Source organism: Daphnia pulex, chromosome 5, assembly GCF_021134715.1.
Source record: "Daphnia pulex isolate KAP4 chromosome 5, ASM2113471v1".
NCBI lineage: Eukaryota > Metazoa > Arthropoda > Branchiopoda > Diplostraca > Daphniidae > Daphnia > Daphnia pulex.
Window position 1 is genome coordinate 6,644,829 of NC_060021.1, and position 27,620 is coordinate 6,672,448.

At 45.8% G+C, this 27,620-nt stretch overlaps 1 protein-coding gene across 19 annotated transcripts; it reads right to left on the minus strand.

Moving 5' to 3' along the window:
• Positions 1 to 255: 255 nt before the first annotated feature.
• LOC124193698 (phosphatase and actin regulator 4-A-like) lies at positions 256 to 27,453 on the minus strand. Of its 19 annotated transcripts, none has more exons than XM_046587643.1 (15): positions 27,283 to 27,435; positions 26,585 to 26,686; positions 13,347 to 13,562; positions 12,735 to 12,863; positions 7,552 to 7,677; positions 6,331 to 6,714; positions 5,135 to 5,734; positions 4,752 to 4,968; positions 4,368 to 4,400; positions 2,973 to 3,397; positions 2,741 to 2,897; positions 2,611 to 2,666; positions 2,417 to 2,520; positions 2,066 to 2,238; positions 256 to 1,991 (listed from the first exon to the last, which is right to left on the minus strand). In XM_046587643.1, exons 1-15 carry the CDS (start codon positions 27,404 to 27,406, stop codon positions 1,979 to 1,981), a joined length of 2,859 nt encoding a protein of 952 aa, XP_046443599.1. In that variant the 5' UTR covers positions 27,407 to 27,435; the 3' UTR covers positions 256 to 1,978. The 19 variants fall into 19 exon arrangements, with proteins under 19 accessions (XP_046443599.1, XP_046443598.1, XP_046443603.1 ...); XM_046587642.1 differs by having other exon boundaries at positions 6,331 to 6,717; XM_046587647.1 differs by lacking the exon at positions 27,283 to 27,435 and adding an exon at positions 26,755 to 27,249 and having other exon boundaries at positions 6,331 to 6,717.
• Between the last annotated feature and the right edge of the window lie 167 nt (positions 27,454 to 27,620).

Consider the following 27,620-nt stretch of genomic DNA (forward strand, 5'->3'; position numbering starts at 1 on the left):
TGCACATATAGACACACACACACATACACGCACAAAAGTCGACATTTTCCACGTGAATATCTTATTCCGAACGAACGACCAGCATATCCGGTCAGAAAAAAAAACTTTCGTGTACAAGTTCCCTCTGAACGGTTGTTTCTTCTTGGTTGCAACTGGCCAGAAGTTCTCGGAGGTGTAAATTTAAAAAAAAATAATAATTAAAAAAAACTTGAAAATTGATTAAAACTACCAAAAAAGTTGAAAGGGTAAATAAAATGATCGATAATTAATGTATTTCAATTTTTTCTTTCTTTCGTATTAAAAAAAATTAATAAAAAAAGGGACCATGATTGAATTGATTGGCGCCGTGAACGGACGCAGATGGGGGAGGGAGGGGAGGGAACGGGTGGGCCAGCGACCGACATGTAGGAGAAACTTGGGTGAGTCACTTGAACACATCTACACGCACGGGATCAACAAAGCCAAGAGCATTTTTTTTTTGTTGGAGAGATGGGGGAGTAGGAGGACAAGATAAGTAGAAGTGTGGAGGGCCAAAAGGCCAAGAAAAAAAAAAGGAATTCATTTTTGTGTTTTATATCGCGGGACTGGGGCATTTCTCATTGAAAGGGAATAGGCTAAACATAATACTATGCGGATATAATAGCATCCATTTGTTCTCATGTTTCGGAGGAGAGGATTAGGTTCGTCTTCATTCGTTCACGACTGCAAAGGGCATTTTTGAATTATTAGAGATTGGGGGGGGGGGCGGCGGGAGAATCAAAAAGGGGAACGGGGAGCAAATAGACGACGACTTTGTACACAATGATTGCGGTCATTCGGAGCGAAACAAACGTCTGTACAATCATTTGTAAAAAGAAAGCAAAAAAAAATCAAATTAAAAGAAAGAAATCGAAAGAAATCAAATCAAGATCAAACAGATAACTAATTCTCTTATTTTCCACCCCCTGCGTTTTCCCCCCAAAACACAATCGCAAATAGATTTTATAATAGATATTTAATATTGATCAGGAGGGAGGGGACGAGGGGCAGGTGCAGCACTCGTTGATCGAAAATCCGAGTCACTTTCTTTTGTTTTTTCTTTATTTGTAATAATTTTTTTCGCATTTCGATTGCAGATTTTTTGTTTTCACATTTTGTTTTTTCGCTTGGAGGAGGGACAGGAGGAGAGAGGGTGTGGCAGCAGCAGTTCAGCAACAAACAAAAAAAAAATAAAGAAATATACCAAGGGAAAAAAGAAAAAAAAAATATATCATAATGGAATGGAAAATGGCGTTTGTTTCTCTCGCTGCACTCGAACACAATGACGTCATCCCGTCTTCCACGGGAAGGCAAGTGAAATCACGAGATACAGACAGCACCGCCAACAAAAAAGAAAATTAATAATAAGAGAAGTAAATCAAAGGAAAGAAGAAAAAAAATAAATGGCGGGAGAAAAGACGGTAGGAAAATATCAGGGGACCCCAAAATTACCAAATAATCAAAGAGGGGATCATCACCATTTAAAAGCGTTTCCCAGCCCCCGTCAATTCATCTCCTGATTTTTTTTTTTAAAAGAATTTTCTCCCTTTGACATTTCTCTTCTCGATAAGCAAGTAAATATATGCATCCGGTTAAAGAATCCCAGGCACTTCGATATCATGTAGTCATTTGTAGTGGCCGTGCGAGCAATTTCACCGTAAACATCTGTAGGTCAACAAAAGAAGCATCTTCCGCGTGCTCAAAAAATGACGGTCATTTTCTTGCTTGAAACAAAAATAGTGAACAAATAATTCCGGAAAAATTTCCATCTCGCCAGCCGAATAATAGTACACCAGGCGCACAACCCAACGGCACAGAGAGAGAGACACACACACACACACAGAGACACACACTCACAATCAAAACAAGCACACGGGAATTTATAGTTTCTCTCTCTCTCTTTTGTCCAGTCTTATTTGCAAGTATCACAGAGTTCGTCAGTCAAGGAGAATCGGACAACTCATTTGTGGAATCTGGCGCCAAAATTCAAAATTAGCAAAATGTAAAAAAATGATTCAATGAATTTCTAGATAAGAAAATGACTGACCTTATCATGTAAAGACTATCAACATGAACCATCATCTCGGTGCTCTTGAAATCGTTGAGCTCCTTACGGATGGCGGCCTTCTCCTGAGGCGTGAGCCGCGTCCACGGTCGGTCGGCTCTTCGGTCGTAATCCTGAGCGTCGGCCACTTCGACATAGTCGTTGAACCGTATGATCTGTTGAGACAAGCCAGTCGGATTAAGTTTCCCGGAAAAGACAAAACAAATTAAATTCAACCGCCAACAACTATTCTGAACTATCACTACTATGACTACTACTACTACCCCGAGTCCTAGAGGAGCTCACGCCTCACTGCGGCCAACACTGTTTATTCATTTTCCTTTATTTTTTTACCTTTCTGGCTTTAAGCTCTTCGACCGTTGGCCTGAAACTGAGTTTGCGGAAGAGAGTCATCTTCTTCTCTTCCCTTTCCTTCTTCTCCTCCGCCGGACTGGTTCCTAAAGGTACCCAAAAACAAACAACAAACAAAATCCATTAGAATACTCATTCATGGCTTTGGAAAAATCTCAACGAAACTGGACACTTGCTTTTAAGGATGTTGCGCTCTTCCAGTTCCTCCTGCGTCGGACGAAGACTCAGCCGCCTGTGAGAAATCAACAAAAATTTTAAAATCAAATGAAAAGGATCGAAATGTGATATAGGTGACGGGTGACGTACCTGGTCAAACGGGCTCCGATCGTTTCGCGTTGAATGTGTCGCTCCCTCTCGGTTTGTGCGTGCAAGATGCCCCTCTCGATGAGCTCCTGTCGATCGGGTCTCATGGCCAGCTTGAGGGCCAGGCTGTCCTTGCGGGCTATCCGGGCGCTCAGTCTCGCTGTGATCGTTTTCCGTGTCAGGTCATGATGTTGCGTTTGTCGGAAACAACTTGTTGACTCTTTTTTTTTGTTACCTTCTTCAGACATGTTCTCCTCGTCGTCGTCGACGTCGTCGTCCCGGTAGAGGATCGGCCCGTCCGACTCGTCAGAGTCGTAGTCGCACTGGACGGGGATCGTCGGCACCGGCACCGGCAGGTAGGTCGGTCTCTGGCCTTTGGCCGGCGGCGGCGGAGGTGGCGGATGATTATGGTGGTGGTGGTGGTGGTGAGGCGGAGGCGGCGGATTGTGGTGGTGATGGTTGACCCCGTGGCCGCCAGCGCCAGCGCCACCTGCAGCGGCGGCGCTCGACTCGCGGTTATTGTTGTCCGACTTGAGCTGCATGTTGTGATTGTGGTCGTGAGCCGATCCGCCGTTCACCGCTTGTCCGTTGCTCGACGTGCTATTGCTGTTGCTATTGCTGCTGCCGCCCAGGCTGATGCCGAATCGCAGGGGTCGCGTGCTACACGGCCGTCCATCCCGACGGAAGCAGCAAGCCAAAATTCAAGAGAGAAAGAAAGAAAAAAGACACAAAATATCGTCATTAGTACACAGACAATCATCGCAGGTCGACACCCACATAGAAACAACCAAACAACAACCAAAATAATCAAGGGAGGGGGCATAAGTGGAAAGAAAACTCCTCCCCCCACACACAACAACAATTGATCGTAAAAGAATGAGCCAATGAAATTGAAAAAAAAAAAATAATAATAAATGATAATATAGTAAAAGGAAAGCTACGAAATGGTGCACGAAAAAAATAAAAATGAAACGGAAGAGGACGAAAAAAAAAATTTCCAGCAGCGAAATTCACAACCGAAAAGAAGGGAGGAGGAGGACCGTGGGCAAAATAGAAAACGGGGGCTCGGTCCGAAAACCACCGTCAGATGGTAATCAACGGAAGAAAAACGCAATAGGGGGACATGGGGGAAAAAAAAGAAGAAAACGTGCAGATGGCCAGCCAGCGCCCCGACCAGACGCACGCGGTCACGACGACGGGGCCAGCCAAAAACGGGCAAAACCTCAGCTAATAATAATAACGCCAAGGGGGGGGGGGGGAAAGAAAGAAAGAAAGAAAGAAAAAGAACTAAACTAAATCTTTTAAGAGCAGCAGATTTTCAATAGACACACGGGGGCTCCCGTGTGCCATGGCGCGGACTCTGAGGGGTAATTATAATCCCAAGCAAAACGCTAATACTCGACGTAACTGCGGGGGTAAAAAAATACCAAAAATAACAGACCCAAAGTTAACGAACAAAGAGGGAAAGAAAAAAAGGAGAAAGAAACGACAACAACAACAACAACAACAAAATGAGTGAGAGAGAAAATGGTCTGAAAAGAATTCCATTTAAAAAAGAAAACCCCAAAAAATAAAAGAAAACAGAGGCAATAAGAGATGGTAGATGCTAGTCACGTGCAGGGTTAAATACCTGAACCGTATCCTCTGCCTTAGTGAGAGCCGCCTATATCGTTTTGTTTTTATTTGGTTGGGAATGGAGGGGGGATTTTGTCGTTTTTTGTTTTATGTTTTTTGGACAGTAGAGGAGGGAGAGCAATGCGAAAGGAGAGAGAAAAAACGCGAGCGTTAGTTTTGATTTTTTTCTCATGTCCAATTCAAAGGCGACTCGGAAGACAACCGACGACACACACCACCACCAATCACCGAATAAGAACAAATATTTGGATCCGTTTGAATCCGGATAGCAGACGTACAATTTTTTGTTTGTACAAGTCTTTTAAGTATTTTTAGAATTAAGTTAATTAAATGATTGATTTATGCTTATTTTTGTGATGGATTTGTCTAAGCTTTTTACCTGGCCGGTGGCGGAGGAGGCGGTGGCTGATCCTGTTGCCATGCCACACCCCGACTTCCGTGCGGAGACGAGTCCTGGGTCGGAGTGTTGACGGTCGGCGTGGGAGGAGTCGACGGTGAGTTACTGGCCGATCCGGAAGCACCGGATTTCTTGAGCGCCGACTTGAGTGGCTTGGCATGGAGCGACGGCTCTTTAGGTCCCTGTGCTCTCACCCAATCTGGACGGATAGACGGATGAGATTTAAGTTAAGTTAACAAAAGAAAACAAGGAAACACAATTATAATAATCCCAGTCAGGATCGTCTAGTCCCCCAAAAGATCCTCTTTCTCTCTCTTTCATTTGCCAACGTCGTCCAGTCTGAAATAAATGTCGGATCAACTTACTGGCTGCCGGAGGCACTCCTCTCTCACTGTCGCTATCGTCGACGCTCTCTTCCGGAACGTCGTCGTCCTGAAGATCCGAAAGATCGTGACCGACGCTCGTCAGCATGTTGGGCGATGAAGAGGCCACGGCGGGTGGCGCCAAATGGGCCAGGTGGATGCCGTGGGTGGGCGGAGGTGCCGAGTGATGGGCTCCGCGAGGAGGTAGCATTGGACTGGGCGAGGAGAACATGGGCGGCGGCGGAATGGGTCCAATTTCCGTCACGCCAATCGGCGGCTCCAGCAGGTCCGTCATCATGGGCTGCATTCCGTGGGCGCCCGTCTGCGACTGCGACGATGACTCCTGGGCTGCCTGGGATGATGACGACGACGATGATGAAGAGGACGCGGGCGTCTGTTGGACGGCCATGGCGATGACCGGAGATCGGTTGGACGGGTGCGAGCCGACAGTGATGGTCGTCGACGTCGTCACCGTGGTGACACCCGAAGCCGCCGCATTGGCTCCCGACGTCGTCGTCGAGGGCGACGCCGTTGCCACGGAGATGATGGGCAGTGTGGCTGCCCTTCCGGGCAACTTCGACATGACAGATGGCGAACCGGAACCTGAAAAACAAAAGAAAAAAAGATAATTAGAAAAATAAAACGAAAACAATAAGAACAAACATTAGAAAGGTACAAAAGAAATTTAAAAAATAAAACAAGAAATATTCAAATGATGAGACGCGCCAACACTTAAAACAAGACAATGTCGAAAAGAAATCCTAACGGGTCGTCCCTTTTATCAGCCCGACTAATTACTTAATTAGAGATGAATCACACACGACACTTAACTCTATAGGGGGGAAAAAAGAAAAGAACGAGAAAAACAACACGGCCAACTCTAATAATAATAATAAAACGAGAGAGACGCCATTGGAACAAAAAGACTTGAAAACTTGTTTTCAGTCCAGGGCCAATTTGTCGGGGATCCCTTCGTTTACTTCCCGTTGGGATTTTTCTAAGGTTATCGACTCGACCAACTGGTTTTTTCTTTCTTTATCTCTCGTTAACACGCCCCAACCCAACCCCCCCTCCAGCCGTCAACACCCTGGACATTTTCACACAACGTGTGGACGCCAGTGGCCCAGGTGTCTCCAGGGCCGGCGGTTGACGGGACGACAACAACAACCAAAATAAATAAAAGGGGGAGGACTTGTCACCTTGTTGTTGGTGCTGGGCTTGACTGTTGCGTTGAGCTATTGAACTGACAACTTGTGAATAAGCGGAAGACATGGACATGGTGGCGGCGGCCGACGTCGTCTGAGAGGAGCCGCCAGACGATGGAAAAGTTGAAGAAGCCGAAGACGCCGACGGAAGCGTGGGTGGTGTCGTCGCAGAAGTGGTCGACGTCACGGCCGTCGGCGAAGGCGTCGAGCTGCTACCGAAGTGGGTCTGCGTCGTCTGACGCAGTTGCGACGGCGGCGTGCCGGCCGAGGAAGAGTGGCCGACCAGGGCCGAGAGGAGCCCGTGACCGGGCGCCATTCCGGGCGGCAGGCTGTTGGGTCGGTTGCCACCGCCAGGTCCAGCTGCTGCGTTGGCGTTGGCTGCTAGGGGGTAGGAGGTGGCGGAAGGAGAAGAGGACGAGGCAGGAGGAGAAGAAGAAGAATGAGAAGAAGACGATGAGTCGTACAGTTGCGAATGGTGGCCGTTGGTGCTGGGCATGAGCGGTCCCGAGGCCAGTGCGGCGTTGAGGCTGGCCGCAAACGACGGCGTCACGCATGCAGACGAAGAGGAATTGCAATTGGAATTGGACGTGGAGTTGGAGGAGGTGTAAGTGCTACCATTGACCAGGACGCCACTCGTGCTGGTCGTGGCCGCCTGTTGGCTAGTGCTACTCGTGCTATTACCCGTGGTTGCGCCGCCGCCGGACAAAGCGCTAGCGCTTGACTCGGCCGACACGTTGGACGGACTGGGCGGGGCGCTATTGCTGCCGTTCTGGCTACTGTCGACCGCGTCGGCATTGGACGACGCGGCGCTGACAGCCGACGGATGGTGGTAGGAGCGCAACCATCCGCGAGCTTTGGCCGCCCCGACCAGGCCCGTGCCTCCGGTCCGCTTGTTCCAAGCGTAAGAAGAAGAAGTGGAAGTGGAGGAAATGGGTTTAGGTGATGAGGAAGAAGACGTGGAATTGGATGATGCAGGAAGTGCGGATGCAAGAGACGAGGAAGTGACATGCAACGAGACGGGCCGTTGTTCGGACGACGACGACGACGACGTAGAAGTGGACGTGCTGGATGCAGGATGTGTGGCGGACGCAGCGGTAGGAACAACAGCGCAAGGCATGGAAGGAGAGGAGGATGCATTGGCATTGGCAGTAGGCGGCGATGGATCCGATTGCTGCGGATGCTCAAGTGCGCTAGAAGAGGATTGGGAACACCTACTACTGGCCGCATCGTTGCTAGACGCCGACGTAATGGTCGATCCGGCGCCAGAGTACGGCTGATAGCCGCTATCACTCGACGACGAATGGTTCTCCTCCTTCGTTCGATCCTTGTCTCGTTTCGATTCTATAAAAGACAAAAAACAAAAAAGACAAACAATTAAATCACAGCCAATGATGGAATAAACCAGTTTTGTTTTAATGTTTTCCTCCGGGAAGAAAGAAAGAAAGAAAAAATGGCCGCCCTTGTCGGGCAAAGAAGTCCCTATTCGTTAATACAATAAGGAGATAAATCTATCCCAGCCGTCGTGAACTCTGTTCGTCTTCCTCCTCACTACATTTTTGATCGATACGGTTTAAAAAAAGAAATCCTTTTTTCTTAAATAAAAGTCTGATCGCTCTTTCCTTCTTTTTCCGATTGACTTCCTTCAAGGCCCTATACCTCCGGGGGCTCCTTGACTAGGAACAACCGTAATACAGGTTGTTGTTGTTGCTAGACACAATGCCACTTAAACAACAACAAAAAAAGAAATATTTCAAAGCTCAAAATCAATGGAAAGAAGCGGAAAGAGTTTCAACTTTCAAGTTGTGGCCTCGCCTCCTCACGTTGATGGAAACAAAAATTGTAAAAATTGAAAAAGAGGAAAATGTCAAAATCCGTTGCTCGTTTTTCAGATCGGCTGCCCACAAAAATGGGGCCGCTACGGCAGTGGTTGGCGCTGGATCGTCATTGTTATGGTAGCCTCACTCATCGATTGTTCGCAGGTTAGATATTCCACACGCCGTCGTCTTTGGCGTTCGGTCGTGCCCGAGCATATCATTCCCGAGGGAACAACGGCATGTCTCTGCCGCCGTCTAGAAAACGAAACGAAATGAAAAAAAGGGGAGAGAAACAACAACAAAACAACCGCACGCAAACCGGCACTCTGCGCGCATACACAGAAATGGAAGCCTCAAGAGTCAAGTACAGTACATTCAAAAAGAGCCACTCGAACTCTCGAAGCTTTGAGCGAAAAAAGCCAGCAAACAGCCAACAAAAACCCGAAATGCATATATACAACAATAATAATAATCATCCGTCCACCCAGAAGCTAGTGATCGATGGCCGTTTCCAACACACACACACAGCAGGGCATGGATCCCGTCTGTAGACGGGCACGAAAAAGCGCGTCTAGTCGTCGCAAATCGATATCGAATTACATAAACCGAGTGGCGGCCATTGCCCGACGGACGGCCCTACATATTTCCAGCATTATCAATTCTCCTCGACGACATGGAAAAAAGGAAACAAAAATCTTTTTCCGACTTCCTTCGTGTTGTTGTTGTTGTTGTTGTTGGGCAGAAAAAAAAACAAAAGTGAAGTCGTTTGGAGAGGAAGTCTCAATGCGTGTGGATCACGTGAACTGCCGTTAAATGTTTCGAAAGAAGAAAAAAAAGGAGGAGAGACTTGATGGGTGGCTCTGGCCACTAGCGACCGTGAGTGAGAATACACATCCTTCATCTGGATGTGTATCGGACTGGAGCCAAATTTTCAAACGAGCTCACTGGCATTTAGGCCTTACTCAACCGACGACTCTGTGCTGCTGCTACGGCGTCCACCCCCCGCAGTCGACACACAAACGCGTTGCTTAGTAAAAATAGGACCCGGACGGACAGACTTGGGCGGCCGCTGGAGAATTCCGGCGGTGGATGTGCACTGGATATTCCCCAACGAGTCGAGAAACGAGTTGTAGGAATTCCGAAAGAGAGAGAGACAGAAAAAAGGGACATCACCAACTTCTTTTTCACTTTCACCCCCCATGGAAACTCCCAGTCACGTATATCTCTCAACACCTTGGCGTAGTTGTCTAAAGAGGTCCCCGTGATTTTTCTTTTGCCTATGGAAAAGTCATCAAAAGCGTCCCCCAACTCCCCCACTCCAGTCCCAAACTCGTTCAAAAAGTTCTCGCTCCTCCCTACCCAACGAAAAGTTTCTCTCGACGTTTCATATGGCCCAGCAACTTTTTCATATTAAAATGGCAGACGGAATTCCTGCACCTCGTATATATATTTACTTCCCCCCCAGACCGTTTTCATAACAAAACAAAACAAAAAAACCCCAACTGGTAAGTGAGTCGAGCGTAGGCGTCATCGATCGATAAATTTTTCTTTCAAAAAAGAAAGAGTACGTGTCAAGTTTTTCCTCATCCCATTACATCGTCAAACTGTCAATGCCACGGAAAAAAAACTCCCGGCCAATCTCACGGCCGACGGTTTCACTGAAAGAAAAAATAAAATAAAACCGACGCCAGGAATATGATGGAATCACGTCTAGAAATTCACGCTAGACTAATGAAGCGTGGATGAGGTTTAGACGGAGGATCGCTTTACGTTTTAAAACGGCCACCAAGGGGAGGCAGCAGGAGCAGCATTTGGGCCGGCGAGGTGATGAAGATGAAGACGAAGAAGAAGAAGTTGATCCAGCGGATGGTGGTAAAGTCATCTGGACGGCATTGGGGGTCAAGAGCCGAGCCGGAGGGACACTGGCGACAGCTGGACGTTCAAATTCGTGTTCACGACTAGACAAATGCCACCACTTCATCGTCGAGACGGACAAGAGGGGGGTGGGGGGCCGCCGCTGATGACGCAACAAACAAAAACGGGGGAAAAAGAATGTCTACTGTGTGGCTGGCAGTTTAGCTGGCATCCAGACGGGGTTGTTGTTGATCCGCATACTGTCCACATCCACAAGACGCGAGTTAGCAGAGATGGGATGATGATGATGACGATGCACAGAGCACCACCCGACTCGGGTCCCGCCGGTCGAGAATTACAACTGGCAGTGGTACAGTAGTGCAGTTTCGCCGCCGTCGTCGGTGTTCCAATCGATAAGAAAAGCTCGGGCCAACAGCGACGAGAAAAAAGAAACTGGGCAGGCCGCAGCAGTCGACGACAACAACAACAATGCACAGCAGTCGAGTCCCCACCCTGTTTTGTTTTTGGGTGTCATCCCCCTCCCGTCGCCGCCAACCGGCCAACCGGCCAACCACCCCAGCCACCCCACTTTCGTTGCTTTTCCCGTTGGAATGACAACGATGGCGATGAGATGGCGAATCTACACGCCACGCTCTCTTTCAAATTGTCCGGTAACCGCCCACTTTGGCCGAGGAACTTGTCGGCTGATTTGTTCTTTTTCTTCGTCTTCTTCTTTTCCTTCCTTCCTTCACGGCAAGGGAATTTCGCTCGGGCGTCGTCACCTCCAGAAAGAAACACAAAAGAGTAGAGAAACCCAAGAAAAACGTAGCGAAATATTTTTTGACAGGCGTGTCGGAGCCGTTGAGCGGCGAGCAGAATAGATTCGTAGACGCCGTGAAAAACCAGGTCAGGCACCAATTCAATTTCTCTCCACTGCACACACACAGAGCTAGCAGATGACTTGTTCACGGCAACCAAACAACAGAAAACAACAACAACAACAACAAAAACGACGGACAGACGGACGGACGAGATTGGCGAACAAGAAGAAGAAGAGGAATCCTGTCCAGGACGCCCGGCGCCACCACCGATGATTGCGGGAGCAGCAGCACACTGCAGCTATTGCACCAAGTCACGTCCGAGGCGAAGAACAGACTCTCACAACTGGATGTATCCTGCTTCTCTCTCTCTATCTCTATCTTTCTCGCTTCTGCTTCCAACTTTTCATCCGGTTACTCTCTTTCACTTTCTCTTCCCGTTCGTCTCTTTCTCCTCTCTCTCCCAGGGCGAGAGGAGAGAAGCTCTGGCGCAAGCGCAACAGCTTCCACACGCCGCCAAATGGTCCCTACGCTTCAACTCTTCATCCATCCATCCATCCCTCCTCTTTTTCCAGCCGTGACGATCAATCACGGACATCCCTCCTTTAGATTTTCTCCCAAGAAGAAGAAGAAAAATGGGCAATATGTGTAGGTCCCCCCCTTTTCGTCTTAAGTCAATTTCGGTCCGTTTGATGGCCCGAGAAACCTGCCCCTCCTTCAAATCTAATTGTCGAAAATGACTCCATTCAATCTTTTCCGGGGCGTCAAAGCGGAGCCAATCTCTCTCTCCTTGTCGTTTTAGTTGGGGGGAAATTACGCGTTGCTTGACGTTTGCCACTGGTGTACAGCGCCGACGTCGATAAATAGCTCCCAAAGTCAAATCAAACACACACACAAAAGCCCATCGACATTTTGTTTCGGCTGTTTCTGGGCTTTTGATGTTTTGGTAGCGACCGTATGTGTGTGGTGTATTGGGGTGGGGTTGACTGGCCGACGGGGGAGTGTATATCTAACCTCTTCTTCTTCTTCTTGTTCTAGCAGCAGCGATATTATATAGCCGAGGCAGGAAAGAGGGCGTCAACTTTCAAAGTCTTCGTCATCCCTTTTTCGACTTGACGATGCGTAACACACGACATTCAACCAAGTACTGCGACCAGGGTGGGGTGGGTCCCTTTTTTTTCTTCTTCTTATCATTTGCCCACCACCCACTTTCCCCCCTCCTCCTTCCCTCTCCACCTTCCTCTTGGGAACGAGGAAGATGTTACGTCTTCAACTTGGCAGAAAAGGGGAAGAAATTGCAGATTCAGTGGGCGCACCATTTTTGCCTTCGGTTCCCGTTTTCTTTTTCTACTTCTTTCCTCCCCTTTCAATTGGCAAACGGTCGCCCGTTGTTTGATATCGACCCGGAGCTGGCCGGCGATCAATAACTTGACTCCTAATTCACCAACGCCGCCAGCAGCTAAGAAAACTGGGAGGGGGGCAACCTCAAACCCCCCACCACCCAAACCTCCCGCCTTTCTCTTTTGATATCAGAAAAAAGAGAGGAGGGATAGAGTTGAATTAGACTCGGGAATTATTCAAACCCCATCGCTCTCGGCGTCTTTTTTAAAAGAGCAAAGAGAGAAGAAGAGGAAGAAGAAGAGAGAAGAGATCAGAATCTTGAGGGAGAGCAAAAGAGACAAACTTCTTCTGACTGTGACATGTCGAAATAACATGGAGAGAAGGGCACGCCCTGACGTCAATTCGACGGGAAACTTGCAAGGATATCCGGGGATCGGGAGGGAGCAGTCGAAAGAGATACGCAGAGCCAGGGGAGGGGGGAAATAGATACTTTTAATTGCCCTTTTTATCTTTTTCTTTTTACCGCCGGACCCAATTGATGTCAAATGTTATATTTGATTTTCGCCCTTACCAGCAATGGTGGAAAGAGTGTTGGAGGCGTTGGTCGAAGATGTGGTCGAATTGGCCAAATCCGGCAGTAAAATACCCTTTTGAATGAGTTCATCACGGTGAGCCCTCATGGACATCTTCCTCTCCAGCGCTGCAAAACAAAAAATTCAAATCAAATAAAAAATCATATAATAATGATAATAAATCAAATGGAAATGATAATAATAACAATAAAAATAATCGATAGAATAAAGAAAGTAAACAGCTGTGTCTGCTGCGTTGTTGTTGCGCCCTGGCGTCGTAAAAAGGAAAAACACGACGCATGTTTCAATCTGGACGGCCGGCGACTCAGCTGGACACAACGGTCGAGAGAGAGAATAAGAAAGAGAGAGAGACCATGTTCATCCATTCGACATCTTTTGGATCATTGCCCTGACCGCTCCCGCGGTATTTATCGTGCGAAAGTGAAAGCCAATCAGAGTGCAATGAGGTATGGCCCTTTCGTGATTTTGTGCACGGTAAGGTAACAGTAGGTAATGTGTGTGATTTGTTCGTTCTCCCCCTTTCGTTTTTGAAATCAAGTGGAATGGAAGAAGAAGAAGAAGAAGAGAGGAAAAAAATAACAACGACGTACTCTGCGAGACGCTTTCCAGCTTGTCGGATTTTCGCCGGACGCGCCATTTCCAAGGTTTGAAGAGGCGGGAGAGCGAGGCAAACTTGGATTTGCTCCTTTCCAGCGGTAGGTTGTTCCAGCTGTTGATGGGCGCCGGCAGGGTCTGACCGCTACCGACGCCAGTCACCCCGCCGACGCCGCTGCCGACGTGTGTCCCGTTCGTGTGAGAATGGCGACCTGTCGTCAAAAAACAAAAAGAAAAAGAAACAAAAATTAACAATTTTCAATCGGTGAAAATTTCCAAACCAAACACATACAAGATGATAAAACACATTCCATCCTTCTGCAGACACATTCCAGTCACGGACCGATCGTCCCGTCTATTTTCTCTCTTAACATTATTAGACAATTTATATCGACGCATGAAAAGAATTGCTTGTTGTTGTTGTTGTTGTAGTTGCTGTCATTATTGTTGTACTAGTGGGCGGGACGCAATCGTTCGGCCGAAGGAACCGAGAAAAAAGTTTAAAAGAAAAAAAAAGAAGAAATGAAGAGGACAACAACCGACGATAACGGTGGATATTATTTTTGTCTTTTCTGTTTTCGGTCTGGTCTTCTTCTTCTTCTTTCCTCTTCCATTTTTTTATTTTCATATAAGTGGCCAAAAGTGCAATAACTGGACGGAGAGTCGTGTGAAAAATGCCCTGCGGCTTTTCTCTCTCTCTGTCTCTCTCCCGGAGTCGCCACCATTAAAAACATTTTTATTTGGGCGCTCAAGCCGGACAAGAAGAAGAGGATTCACCAGCAAAAATGCGGACCCTCCAATGCGGTTGGTAAGACTCTTTTCCAGACATGGGAAAATGATAATAAAAAGGGAAAAAAGAAAAGAAAGAAAAAAATGGTTCTTAAAAAAATATTTGTTGGTTTTTCGGTTGTCTCTGGTTGTCGTGCCAAACAAAACGGCGGAGCAAAAGTGATTTCGTTCACATTCTCCAAAATCAGCCGGAGAACAAACAAAAAAAGATATAAAAAAAAAAACGAATTTCATCTCTGTTTACAATCGAAGCCTCGAGGAATGATTTGAATCAAAAAATTTTTGTTTATTTTTCATATGGATTGGGTTTCCATCCCCTTTTTTTCTCTAGATATTTCTCGTTATTGAACGAAACCCAAGTAGTCGGAAGAAGAAGAAAGAAAGAAATGTTAGAACAGAGGACGGAGAAAAAAATGCGCCGACCAAGGCGAAAACGTCATGTTATATAGCAACAGCTAACTTGCGCCTCTGTTCGACCCCCTTCACTTATTGTTACACGTACAGCAACGGCAGATGAGAAAGACGAGGCGGCGGCGGCCACGCCCAAGAAAAGAATCTGAATATGTCACGCATCGTCTGTCACACGCCACCAACCAACCAACCACCTTCAAAAGGAAACAGAATCAACAAAAGCAGCAGCAGCAAAAGAGAGACGACGAAGCTACAATCAAATAAGTACATCATCAAAAAAGAAACACAACATTCAATACATAGTATCTTTCCCGATCCCTCATTTTCTCAAACCCGTTTTTCGTCAGATGGTGCGCCAGCACGGCATATGCTCGAGTTTCTGGCGCTTCGTTTTGCATCACGACGATTTGATTACCAAGAGTTACTGGGTCGAAATGATGTGCGCGATGCCAATCGGGCAAATTCTCTTATTTTTTTTTCTTCCAGTTTAACTAGGGGATCCAACTACGTCGTTGTCGTTCGTTCGTTTGGATTTACTTCACGGGGTGTGGTGTAGTGTAAAAAATGGGTCGCAGGAGAGCAAACGAGCTTTGTCATCTCCTCAAACACACACGGCACAATCACGAACGAAGATTGTGCCGTTTCGGGAAGTGTAACGAGTTGAAATGCAAATGTTACCCTTGTCCAAAAAAAGAATAGAAAAAAAACCTGCTCCGATTCAAGGTGGGAAAACTATTTCCAATACAAGAAAAGAATTATGAATGCAAAAACAAAATCCCGCATTCTTTTTTTTTTTTTTTTTGAATAACTTAAAAAAACAAACGAGAATTAAAAAAAGGAGGAAACGACGGCCATTGTTTTCGGCGTTGCTGGGAAACGGAGCCAACAATCGAGGTCGCTCTTCCCCAGCGTCTAATCATCGGCTCCAATCTCTTCAATCGAATTGTGTAGCCTGACCCCGTATTCCTGACATTTCTCACCCATTGCGGCCATCATTAATATTCAATTACCTCATCTCTCATAGCAACGCGACATTCTTTGGGCGACGCGTTGGACCTTCGGGAATGATCGGGCGGCGTAAAATGGGCCGGCCCAGCTCCCAATCCAATCCCAATCAAACACAGACGCATTCTTTCCTTCCAAACACGAAACCCAAACCCAACGTAGTGAGTTTAGTGTAGACAAGATAACCTTGGAAATCAGCGAAACGAGCAGAGAAAGGAACGAAACAAGCCCGGCACACACACACGTAAACATTATTATTTTTACGAGATGGATGGAATGAGTTGACGAGAGAGAGGAAAACGAAAATGAACGCCAAAGAAGAAGAAGAAATAAATAAGAAGAAGAAGGAAACTTTCGTTGGAGTGGGGGAGATCAAGGTGTAGTACATATCTATGCAGACGAAACGGGCAACCGGCAACCAGCAAAAACCCGAGGAGGTGAGAAAGGTGCGCCTCGTGACCCTGGCCTCCTCCTACTCGCCGATCCCACTCGCACACACATCACGTCACACCAAATACCTTCACGATAAAAAACATGGCCGCGCAGAAAAAGAAAGAAATGCGCAGCAGTTTTTTCTTCTTCTTCTTCATCTCGGACAAGAAGAAGAGAAGGAGGATTGCCTCGGGTGATCCAATCGCTTCTTCTTCTTCTTCCTGAAACAGATAGTCACGGAGGTCGATATGTGTCGACGGTACGTACCGAAAACGAAGGATTCGTGAGTTACGTAAATCATCCGTCGTGCAACGCTTCAACTTTTTCTCGGCCAAATCAACGGCCAAGGGCAAACTGACAGGGGAAAAAAAAGTTGACAGGACTCTGGTGTGGCAGTTTGGATCGATCCCTCCCACCTTGCCATGAAAACTCCCATCCACCCCGGAACAATTTGCATATCGAGAAGGTTTTATAAAGAGTCGGTGGTATTTCGGATTCCTCGGGCCTTTTTTGTGTGTGTGTCACATTCCTTCCTTCTTTTTGAGGTTTCACCTCTCAATATTCGATCCCGCTTTGAATTTTCAACATTTTTTTCATGAGAAGAAGAGAAGTAAATAAATAAAAAAAAGTCCTCCAGCCAGTATATGTCTGTTTGTGTCGTTTTCTCCATTCGCCTCCGCCCGGGACTCGAATAAGACCCACATAAAAATCAACTGTCAAACCAAATAGACAACTTATCTCTATCCCACCAGATATATACAGTATTTACGAGCGACGCTTCAAACGAATAGTAAGAGTCAAAAACCGGCCTGGCTTTCCCCGCTTTTTATCTGATTACGTAATGAATCAATTGCATCCATCCATCTTAAACCTCGTTTTTTTTTTCCCCCCACCTTATTCCAGCAACCTAACAAGAGCGAGAAAAAAAACAACACAAGTAATGGAGGTGAAAAACGGGCAGTCTCCCAAGAAATAAAAGTGGGAAAAAAAAAAAAAAAAGATAAAGGTGACGGACGGGGTCGTTGCAGCAGAGAAAAACCAAGGCGAACGGAATCGAGAAGGAAAGTGGGTTCGACTGAGGAGGCCCTTCTTTTGTCTGAGACTTCTCTCGTGTGGATAAGTGAAGAAAGCGACAACAAAACCAAACACACACACGATAGACTCTCTTTCTCCTCCTCCTGTTTCTGCAAACACAAACCTCCTCCTCCTCCTCCTGCTAAAAAAAAAAGTGAAAACCGTACACGCTGGCGGAATCACGTAATCACATATTTTTTTGTTGTGTCTGTGTGTCCCGAAAGAAAAAAACAAAAAAGCCCAAAAAGGTTAGTGCAGACCGCCTCCATACACTCAGATATCCTAGCGCCGATTGATTTGTTGGATAGGGGAGTGCCTTTTTCCTTCCCCGCATTTCGGCTGTTGTTTCGTCCGGGCTTCTTCCTTCTTCGTCCACGGTCAGACACAACGAACGAACGAACGGACGGACGCAGACCCCCCGAAAGGAGAATATACCAGCTCGGCAACTCACGATGACATCAATCGATAAGCTGCTCCGCATGATGAAAATATTATTTTAATAAAGGCACTCACCGAAATCCCAAATAAAACAAACACAGAAAATTTAAATTTAAAATAAAGGTTGGAGAGCAAAAAGGATAGCAGAGCTTCTGGTCGGTTGCGTTTTCTGGGTAACGATGAAATTAAAAATCCAGACCAGACGCTAACGGAATTGAAAAAGAAAAAATCAACTGGACGAGTGAAGTGAGACAGAATGGGAGGATTGCTAAAAACAAAACAAAAAAAGAAGCTCCAACTATGCACAATGTGTAGTCGGAATGACGTGAAACCACTCCCCCCTCTCCAACTGTGGCCATCCCAGGGTCCCTGGATCCATTAAAAAGTCGTACGGCTTTATTTCCCTTGGCTTTGGCTGTTTTCATTATCATTATTCGTCTCATTATTATTGTTATTATATTTCATTCCTCGATGGAGTGGCGCATTTATTTTTTACGCGCACGCATGTAAATCAACTCTGCCACAAGTATTAGCTAATAGCCTTCGCGGTGGCGCAATCAAAGAAAAAGATCGAGAGAATACTAAAACCAAAAGTTCTTTTTTTTTAAATGTTTCGTAACCTTTTGTTTCTGCAATAGCTTTTAACTGGACAAATAATTTCGTTTAAAAAAATCTCATCGACTCCGTGTCGTTGGCCGGACTAACAATAAGGAGTTGAACGGACCCGTATAATCTAACCAAAAATTTGGGGGGTTTTATTAATAAAAAAATAAGACGGGTGGGGAAGGAAATAAAAATTTTGATCAAATAAAAACAGTACACACACATATATGTAATGTATACCAATACTAGGAGCTCAACCACCAATCCATTGTGACCAGTAATAACCAACACCATTAGCGACTGCTGGCCATTGGCTCCGCATCGTTCCTATTGTCTCGTGTTTTTTTTCTCCTCTCGTTTAACGGCCAGTTTGCCACTTGAATCTCCCGCAAGGCAATGAAATAATGTTTCAAGCCCAAACTTGGTGGATTTTTTTTCTTTCCTTCCTTTCCCTTTCCTCCACGTCGACATTCTAATTGACTCGACGCATTAAAAACCTAACCACTAAGAGCCTGAGAGAGAAAGGGGAAAAAGGCGAAGGGAAAAAATGAACGATCCGTGACTGGAGAGTTTAGGACCCAGACCACCACAGACACACACACACACACACAACTGAATTGTCACGAGAAAGTACGACGACATCGGATGGAACCATGATTAATTCAACGAGTGTACGACTCGTTAATCCAGGAGAAATGGTTTTTCGCCTCTCTTTCTCCCCAAGCCAAATTGACTTTGAGTTGTTAAAAATAAAATAAAAAGTACAGGTTATTATTTTTAGATTTTTCCGGAATCGATCCGAGGCATCATTAGGCAGCGCGGCGCCTATATCGCTTATATCCTTTAAGGGGCTTCAAATTTCGGAAACCGGGAAAGAAAAAATGTAAGAAGAAAAATGAGCGGGTGGAAATACGCTCCGATGATTCGACCTAAAGGAGCGATCGGAATAGAAACGGACTCTCGGTCGGTCGTTAGGAATTTTTTCTCTTTCTCATTTCGTCATTACAAAATGTTGTTTTAAAAATAAATAGGAAATCAAGGGGGGAAATTCAGAAAGAAAAAAGAGAAAAGATTAAGGAATCGTCCGTGACGATGGCATTCATCTATTCGTTGGAAAAAAAAATAAAGAAAATACGGAACCTATTGCCGCTCGTTTCCAATGGTAAAACTATCGAGCGATTACAACAGCACTCCCCTTTTTTCTTCTTTTTCGAGACTTTGAAACGATAACAGTTTCTATTTTTTAAATCGAGAAATAGTCAAAAGAAAAACTTGGAGAAAATAAAAAGTTTTCTTTCGATTTTTAAATATATAAAAACAGCCTTTAAGGTTTAGAATGTTTCTTTTTTTTTTTAAGAGCCAAGAGTCTTCTTTTAACCTTTGGACACGCAGGTACAAATCACAAGGTTTTTCTCTCTCTTCAACAACCCCCCATGACTGCCTGCCATTTCTGTTTCTCCCCGACGTTGTTGTTTGGTCTTCCTAAGAGGCGGAACCCGCGTTCGGGGTTCAGGGGTTGAAGGGGGTGGCGCGCGGTGGAGAAACGAAATTTCGACTGTGATTTACTGACATCGAGAACCGTCCCTATCAAGTGAAGGGGGTCTGGACTGTCGGTAGACACGAGGACCATTAAAAAAAAGGGGCCGTCTTGTCGGAATTGTTCCTTCTTCTTCTTCTACTCCCCCCAGAAAACTTGCTTCTCTTTAATTCCTGGCCGACCTAACGACTGGCCGTCTTCGTCTCCTCCCAGTCCCACCGCGCTGGAATCCTAGACACTGTACGGTGGAGTGGAGTGTGTCGTATACCTTTAACTTTGACAGGCGGATGATTTAGGAAGTCGACTAGAGACAAGGAAGAGGCGATGATCTGACGCTTCTCCTCAAAGTTGAGGTGCAAATAGTCGAGAGACTGCGAGTGTAGGTGAGAGTGGTGGTACTGGTGGTGGTGGTGGTTGTTGTGGCTATTAGAGATGATCCGGCCGCCGCCCCCTTTGCTGCCTTTGGCCGGCGCTGGCTGCTGGTCGAGGTTGCCAGTCGGACTGTTGGCAGAAATAATGTTGTTGCTGCTGCTGTTGTTCCGGCCGCCAGCGCTGGGCAACGGCTGCTGCTGCTGATGGTGGACATAGTGGATGGGCTGAGGGGCCAGCGACGAAGGAGGCGGTGGATGGTGGCGAGCCGCGCGGATCGTGGCTTTCATTTTGCCAGGACCTGGTCCGGCAGACGAAGCCGAGAAGTAAACGCCCGTCACCTTCAGCGACATCCCATCCGCAGCCGCACACAAAATAACAAGACACCAAAAAAGGGGGAGAGAGAAAGAGAAACACTCGCACGCAAGAAAAAAATAACCAACACGAAAAACCGAGGGCAATGCTCCAATCAAATTCTCAATCAAAAAAAGAGTCTTTTTTTATTCGTCTTCCAGCGCTGGATGGATGCGGTTGAGACTAAAGGCGGCACGTGTGACGGGCCGATTCAAGAAGACGGAACAGACGGTGCGAGTACGCGGATGTTCCAGCAAAGCACAAGCCGCAGACGGTGAACGACGATGTGTGAAGATGAACACACACAGTACACACAGACACACACCCAAAAAAGTTCACTTGTAATTCAATCAGCAACTTTTCTCTTAACACTGGGCAATGCGACCGGGCGCAATGACGACTACCGTTCATTAATCCACATGGGAAACAAATTGCTTTTCTCAGAATCAACTTCCCGCTTCCACCATCCTTTTCCTTGACAGTCAGGCCCAATCGCTCAAAATTTTTCAATCGAGAAAAAATCACTCACTGGATGGGGCTGGCGTTTATAAGCAAACAAGAAAATTACGTCGGTGTGTATGGCCGCTCTCTTGACGGTCAACTGAGGAGCGACGGCCCTACTCGAAGGCATTTTGCTTGGCGATACAGAGAGAGAGAGAGCCCAGCTAAAAGCTAAAGCCCAGCTCTAGCAGACACACACACACGACTGCTGCCATGTATTACGGGGCGGCGACTACTCAACTCCTCCTACTCCACACATGCACGCGCGTAGAAAGAAGCGGAGGAAGAAAACATACGAGTGTGTGGAATTTGAATTGTTATTTTTTTCTTTTCTTTCCTTCTCACCTTTTCGGAAAAGAGCGCAAAGAAGAGGATCGAAGGAAAAAGAGGCGAAAAGAGAATTTGAAAGAAGAAGAAAAAAGAATGCGTGTTTCCCGCCAGGTTATTTTCTTTTTCTTCTTTCGCTCGCGAGTGTTCCTATTTCATCCGGAGGGGCAGCAGCCGCTGAACCCTCCAGGTGTATACGCAGCTCACCTGTTGCTGGCCTTCGCAAAGAAGAAGAGACAACAACTTGCGCCTACGCTACCGCTATAACACCACCACTATACTACAACCCTACCACACACTAACAACGACAGACGCTCCTCCTTTTGGCTACAAGAGTGGCACGCTCAATCTCTTTTCTGATTTTAGTTTTGTTCTTTTTTTGTTTCGTTTCATTCTTTCGACAATCTTCTCCCCTACATCTCAACATTTCGCCTTTAGCGAAACGCCAGAGACTCGGAACGAATGAAAATAGTTACGCCGGCCATTGACAAGGAGAACACAATCCTCGTAGCTGCCACTACAATCAACGCCCCCCATTGGCCATCAAAAACTGGACTTGGGATTTGTTTTTCTTCCTTACGCCTATCCAGGCGCTGGATGGACGCTCTCTGACCGAGCTCTCCATTTGGTACGGCCATAACGGCAGAGTACCCCATCATCATCATCAGTGGAAATGGGGGAAAACAAAAACAAGCCACCCGACACACACAGAGAAAAAGATGATCTCTTTTTCTTGACTGCTAAGAATAAAAACGGAAAGGCCACAAAAGATTCCCAAAGGCTACGATTCGACCGGCCATTACAGAGCGCGCCTTGGTAGTAGTACTACCCACGCAGCTTCGTTTCATTTGGAACCGAGAAATGTCTTCGTTTTGAGCTGGCCAACTTGATTGCGCAATAAAGAACCAAATCAAAAATCTCTGGTTGGGCTTCTCTCGCAACCGGCCGCCACCTTTTCTTGCCCGGGTCGAAAAGGAACAGACTCATTCGATTTTCTTTCAGGAGAACTCCCTGACGGCCAAAATGTCGAGAGGAAAGATATAAATGGACACGAGAAATCACTCGCCCGTCCTTCCACGGTCAAGTGGCGCCAGGTAGGACAAGACAAAAAGGCACCCAAATGAGAAACATGTCACAATAGACGTCACTTTCGGCCGCTAAAAACATCCGACCCCACCAACCACTTGAGAAATAAAAAGTCTTCAAGTCCAGGACAATGTCCAGCCGAAATCAAAGGAGCTGCTGGGGAATGAAAATAGCTGTCCACAAGAGCGGATGTGTCCACCGCCCAAAAAAGGGGGCCTCCGCATTCCATTTGAAATGAAAATAGAAAGAAAGAAAACAAATGAATGAAAAATAGCCAGAATCAGTTTTTCATATCCATTTCGACATCGTCATCCAAGTTACGTAAAAGTAGCGCGCGCACTACATTGGAAAACAAACAGACGAAGGAAAAACAATGCGCAATCAGCAGCATTCTTGCGGAATAATAACAACCGAAAAAAGAAAAAGAAAAACAAGGCAACCACTCAAAGAGGTCACGACGGCCACGACGGCCAGAGGGGAAAGACGATTTTTTTTTAAATAATCAGAGAAAATCATCATCATCATTTCTTTCCTTCTTTTATCTCTTACGCTTCTGGCATTTTTGAATTTCTGAACAATTTTTGTTTTTCTTTATAAGAAAAGAAAAAAACAAAAAAGAGGACCCAAAAAGCTTGGCAGGTGGCCGGCAACGACGAAAAACAGAAAAATGGAGAAAGACAAGAGGAGGCCGCCCTTCAGGGTATTTTTTGCTACTACTATGTATATGTATATATATACATACGCTCGTAGGTAAATGTGTCTCATCAATTCAGAGGCTTCAGATCACTAAGAATCAGTAGGGGGGCCACGGCCTGGACCGAATGGCCAGCAGCACGAATTAGTAAGAAAGAAAGAAAAGAAAAAGTGGCTATTTGTTAAGTCCGGCATCTTGCCAAACTTGGCTTCGGCCATTCAAAACGTCAATTTGACATAACACGGAACGTCCAAGTCCAGCGATGCGTCCCAAGGAAACGGCAACAACAACAGGAATAACGTTGACTCCCGACCAACCCAACCCCATAGACGGTGATGTTTCAATACCTTTTGAATCACCCAATAGTCGAAATATGGCCAGGGAGGAGAGAGAGAGAGAAAACAAGCCATCAACGTAGTACAACCCGATTTGCTCAACATGCAAAAAGAAAAATGCGCTGAGAAAGAGAAAAAAAAAAAATGTGCAAACTGACTACAAAACGGGCACGGGTCGTAGAATTCCCGAACACACCATATTGTATTGTGTTCTCGGCCCTTTCGTAAATCACGCGCACGCCATGACGAATCGATTAATTCTTCCCCGTTCTTTTTCCCTTTTCTTTTTAAAGGAGGCCCTTTTCTGACTCACAAATTCAGCAGTCGGCGGAGAAAGGTTGAAAACTCCGAAACGGGCAACGCATAAAGGCATACGATTTGAGATGGATAGCGCAACCTGACGCCAGGCTGGCCCATTGATTGCATGCGATACGGTAGCCCAACGTCATCAAAGCGATACACGGCCAGCGTTATGTGCGCACCTCTTTTGACCAAAAGAACTTTTACACACACTACACAGTCCAACACAATATCCCACAGACAAAACAACAGCCGGAGCATTCGTGGGTCACTAATGCTTGCGCGCAGTATAATAATAATAACGTTAACTGGAAAAGACCACCCCGAAAACCTTTTCAGACAAGTACAAACTTCGTCTTATTTTTTCCAAATTGAAAAAAAGAGATTCCATTTCTGAGAAATGTGTCGGGCTGCTGCTGCTACGAATACGCTTTCTCCCTCTCTCGCTCTGTGTATTATTTTTTGTTCAAATAAGAGAAGAATTATTAAGCAGGCAGAGACCAACAAGAAAGAGGGGGGGATAGGAGCTTGTGCTGTGCTCTCTCATTCAGTTCCCACCTCTCGGTCAAGTGAGCGCCGTGAGAGAATGCCACATGAAATAAAACCTCTTTCCTCTTTGTTTTCTCATTCCTTTTTTTCTAAAAAAATAAAAAAAAAAAGGTAAAAATAAATACTCTGTGGATACGTACACCGGCGAGTGTATAGGAATTCTGATATCCAGTGACGTGCTCAACTCATTCCTCCGCCCGACCCCCCATCTGAACGAAACAACACTGTGAGAGCGAAACAACTACTACAACAACACAGTCATTTTGTTGTCCGAAGAAAATCTTTTCTTTCATTCCTTTTCTCTCTCTCTCTCTTAAACCAAAGAGTAACGAATCGGAAAAATCCATTTTGTTGTTGCGTTGTTGGGGGGTTTTTGCCGTCCTCTTCTTTCCAAGATGACAAGACATTCTCGCCAGCGGGAGACGGAATACCAAGGTACAGGCGTACTGGAGAAAAAAGTTTCTAGTACACTTTCGTTCCCCGGAAAGGTTGTTGGACACAATCGGATTAACGAAAAGGAATCGGAAAGTGAACTCGTGCCCTCCTGCGCCACAAATCCGCCTCATATTATCAACTTAACCTTTTCCTTTTTGGTAGGAATTCGATTAAACAAATGAATAGCAAGCAGCTTTTCTGCGTTGGGGCTGCGGGTGGAGAAAAACCGAATGACGGGACAACAATAACCGACTATGTTGACGTCAATCGTGAGCAAACAGGATGTCTTTTGATGCAAAATAACTGTTGCAAAGCTCGGGGCCATAAGTCCGCTGTGCAACAAGGTTCAGGGCTGATTCCATCACGAACAAAAAACGAGGTGGAAGAATATTAAATAGCTACTACTACCAGAGGAGGCGGCAGAGAGGGGGGGGGGAGACTGGTTATGAATAATCTAGTGAGAGTATCTAGCCAAGAAAACAAACTTGACAGTGGTCAAAGTCAGGTATAAAGATGCCAGAAGAACTAGGAAAAAAGTAATTGGTTTTGTCTGTTTCTGACATTGTTCTGAATCATTTCTAGTTCTTCTTCCTGGACGTGCGCTCTCTCCGTTCGAGCCTCATTCCAATATGGAAAGTGGGGGGCCGGAGTACAAATGTATGTTTGTATTTCATTAAACATTTTTTGACCGATCGAGACAGAGACGAACGAGGCCTGGAAAGAACACACACACACACACATCCTTTATCGATTGGATTGCCATCGCGGACTAATGGAGTGAAATAAAAGTTTAAAAGGGGGGAAAAAGAAAGTCAGTTTATCCGGTTCATCCATCCGTCTAGGAAGGGGCTCGTTCAATCGGTAACGGAAGTCCAAAATGGTAACAAAGAGAAATTCGTTTTTTTTTTCTTTCCTCGAATATTTACAGCCGTTTCGACAATTGTGGGGGAAAAATAGGGCGGCGGCTATCGTGTCGCCAAGTAGAAATCAAACGAGCCCATGTAGAAAAATAATCAGGTTACGATTACGTTATCCAAGTACTTTTGGGTAATTTGTAGCAGCCAACCTTCAGGGAGAAATTTAGACGGAAAAACATTCGACGGTATCGCACAACGGGACCCTTTACGAAACCCCTTCGGTAAGAAAAGGAAGCAGAAGCCTAAAAATAGGAGAAGGAAAAAGAACAGGCAAAGGGGGGAAAGAGGATTGGACAAGAAAATTCACACGAAACTGTGATTAACTGCCCAACAGCGGAAGTGACAACAATTCCTTTGGTTCTCGGTGGCATAATACCACATACACACCGTCCACAAAAGTGTTACCGTTAGTGCAACCCTCAAAGAAGAAGAAGAAGAAAAGCTTCTTGTCGATACACACCGACAAAAACCCCGGGTCGATATGAAAACGACAAGGTGGTCCGTTGTTTTCCTGACGTCGAATTTCATGGACAAATGGCCGGTGGCAGCTGTAGGTAAAAAAGGAAATGCTTGACTGCCCTCCTAACGTAAATAATCGGGTATCACTCGACGACCCGTACCGGTATTTACGTAAATAAATATAGCTTCCCATTAAACTGATTTTTCCACACGGATGGGCACAGGCCCGTTCACATTCCAAGGAGGGTCCAAAGAGTCAACAAGGACTCTCTCTCAAAGTCCATCTTAACTTTGGCTGCCAAGGATTTGTGGAGTGGCTGATATTTTCATTATTAAGAGTGGAGAGAGCTCTGAGAGCCCAATGACTGTGTGAGTTTGGCAGATTGATATCAACTGGTCTCTAGTGGCTGTCTAGTGATGTCGTAAACGCTCGTCAGCTTTGGTGGCTACTTTCGTGATAAGCCGAATATTTGAGCAGTTACCTTGGTCCCTTAATAAGATAGTTTAGCTCACAGAGGCAGATAAGCTCATTCTCAATGACCAGTTACAGAGTCAACGAAAAACAATTGGAAAGCCAGGAGTCTCATACGGTCAAGGATTATTCAAAGCAATGTCTGACCTGTTTTCTTCTGATTGGAACGTCTGCCCATCTTCTTTCCTTTGGTCACTTCTCTTCCTCCGGGTGCTGACAGTGTGTCTAATTGGGCACTTCCGACAGAATCTGCAATGAGACAAGAATTTGGCAGGATTAAAAAATAAATATAAAGAGAAGTTTGAAGTACAAATTACAATAGGACATCTAGTGAGGGCTTTGCCAAACATAGATAGTGACAACAAAGCTAACTTGGCACACAATAATGTTTCCAATCCAAACCAAAACACACACTCTACTCTGTCTCTTTCAAATTAGAATGAATTTAAGATTGAATCAACTGTCTGGCAGAATTAAATGTGTCTCAATCAATATAAAACCTCAACAACATTTGTGTTGGTAAATGCTTGGCACAAACACACAACTGTTGTCTCTTGGGACTGACAACACAAGCCAAACATTCACTGGAACACAAAGACCAAGTTGAAAACACTCGACTGAAATCGCAGAGCGGAAGAAGCTGATCTCAATCTTTTCGCCGACATGAAATATTTCTATCAGCTGAGTCGTAAACTCCCACCACCCTCCACATTCAACGAGTTGCCACCCACTTGATTTGGAAACACTGTTGGATGACAATAGGGAAACGTCACTGGGGCGATTACTCATCCGTACCATCGCCAAAACGGGACACGACGAAAACAAAATCAACAGAAATTAATTACCCAAACTTTCGTTCGAAGCTTGAAATGTCATATTCTTGCCGTCCAGCGATTTGGTTTCGATAGAATTGACGCTAGTCGACACAGACGAAAAAGCGTTCCCCACCTTCTCACTCTCGGCCTCCATTTTGAAAACTAAACGACGTTGCCAGATCGTCCTTCAAATCAGCCCAATCCATTGTTGCACTCCGGTTCGCTCTCTCCTATTTTTATTGCTGCATAGATAGCAAGATACGTAGGTTTAAATAAAAAATAATCATCTCAGGATAAAACAGCTCAATACCAAACAACAGAAATAGAACTAGAAGCCAGCACATAACAAAAAATTGCTTCTGGTACGG

Excerpts from the sequence above, each read along its gene's own strand:
- LOC124193698 (XM_046587626.1), bottom strand. The coding sequence starts at position 20,361 with ATGTCGCTGAAGGTGACGGGCGTTTACTTCTCGGCTTCGTCTGCCGGA. Across the intron at positions 12,864-13,346 it reads GCTGGAAAGCGTCTCGCAGA|CGCTGGAGAGGAAGATGTCC; the intron begins GTACGTCGTTGT and ends TTTGTTTTGCAG. Across the intron at positions 5,735-6,330 it reads AGCCCAGCACCAACAACAAG|GTTCCGGTTCGCCATCTGTC; the intron begins GTGACAAGTCCT and ends TTTGTTTTTCAG.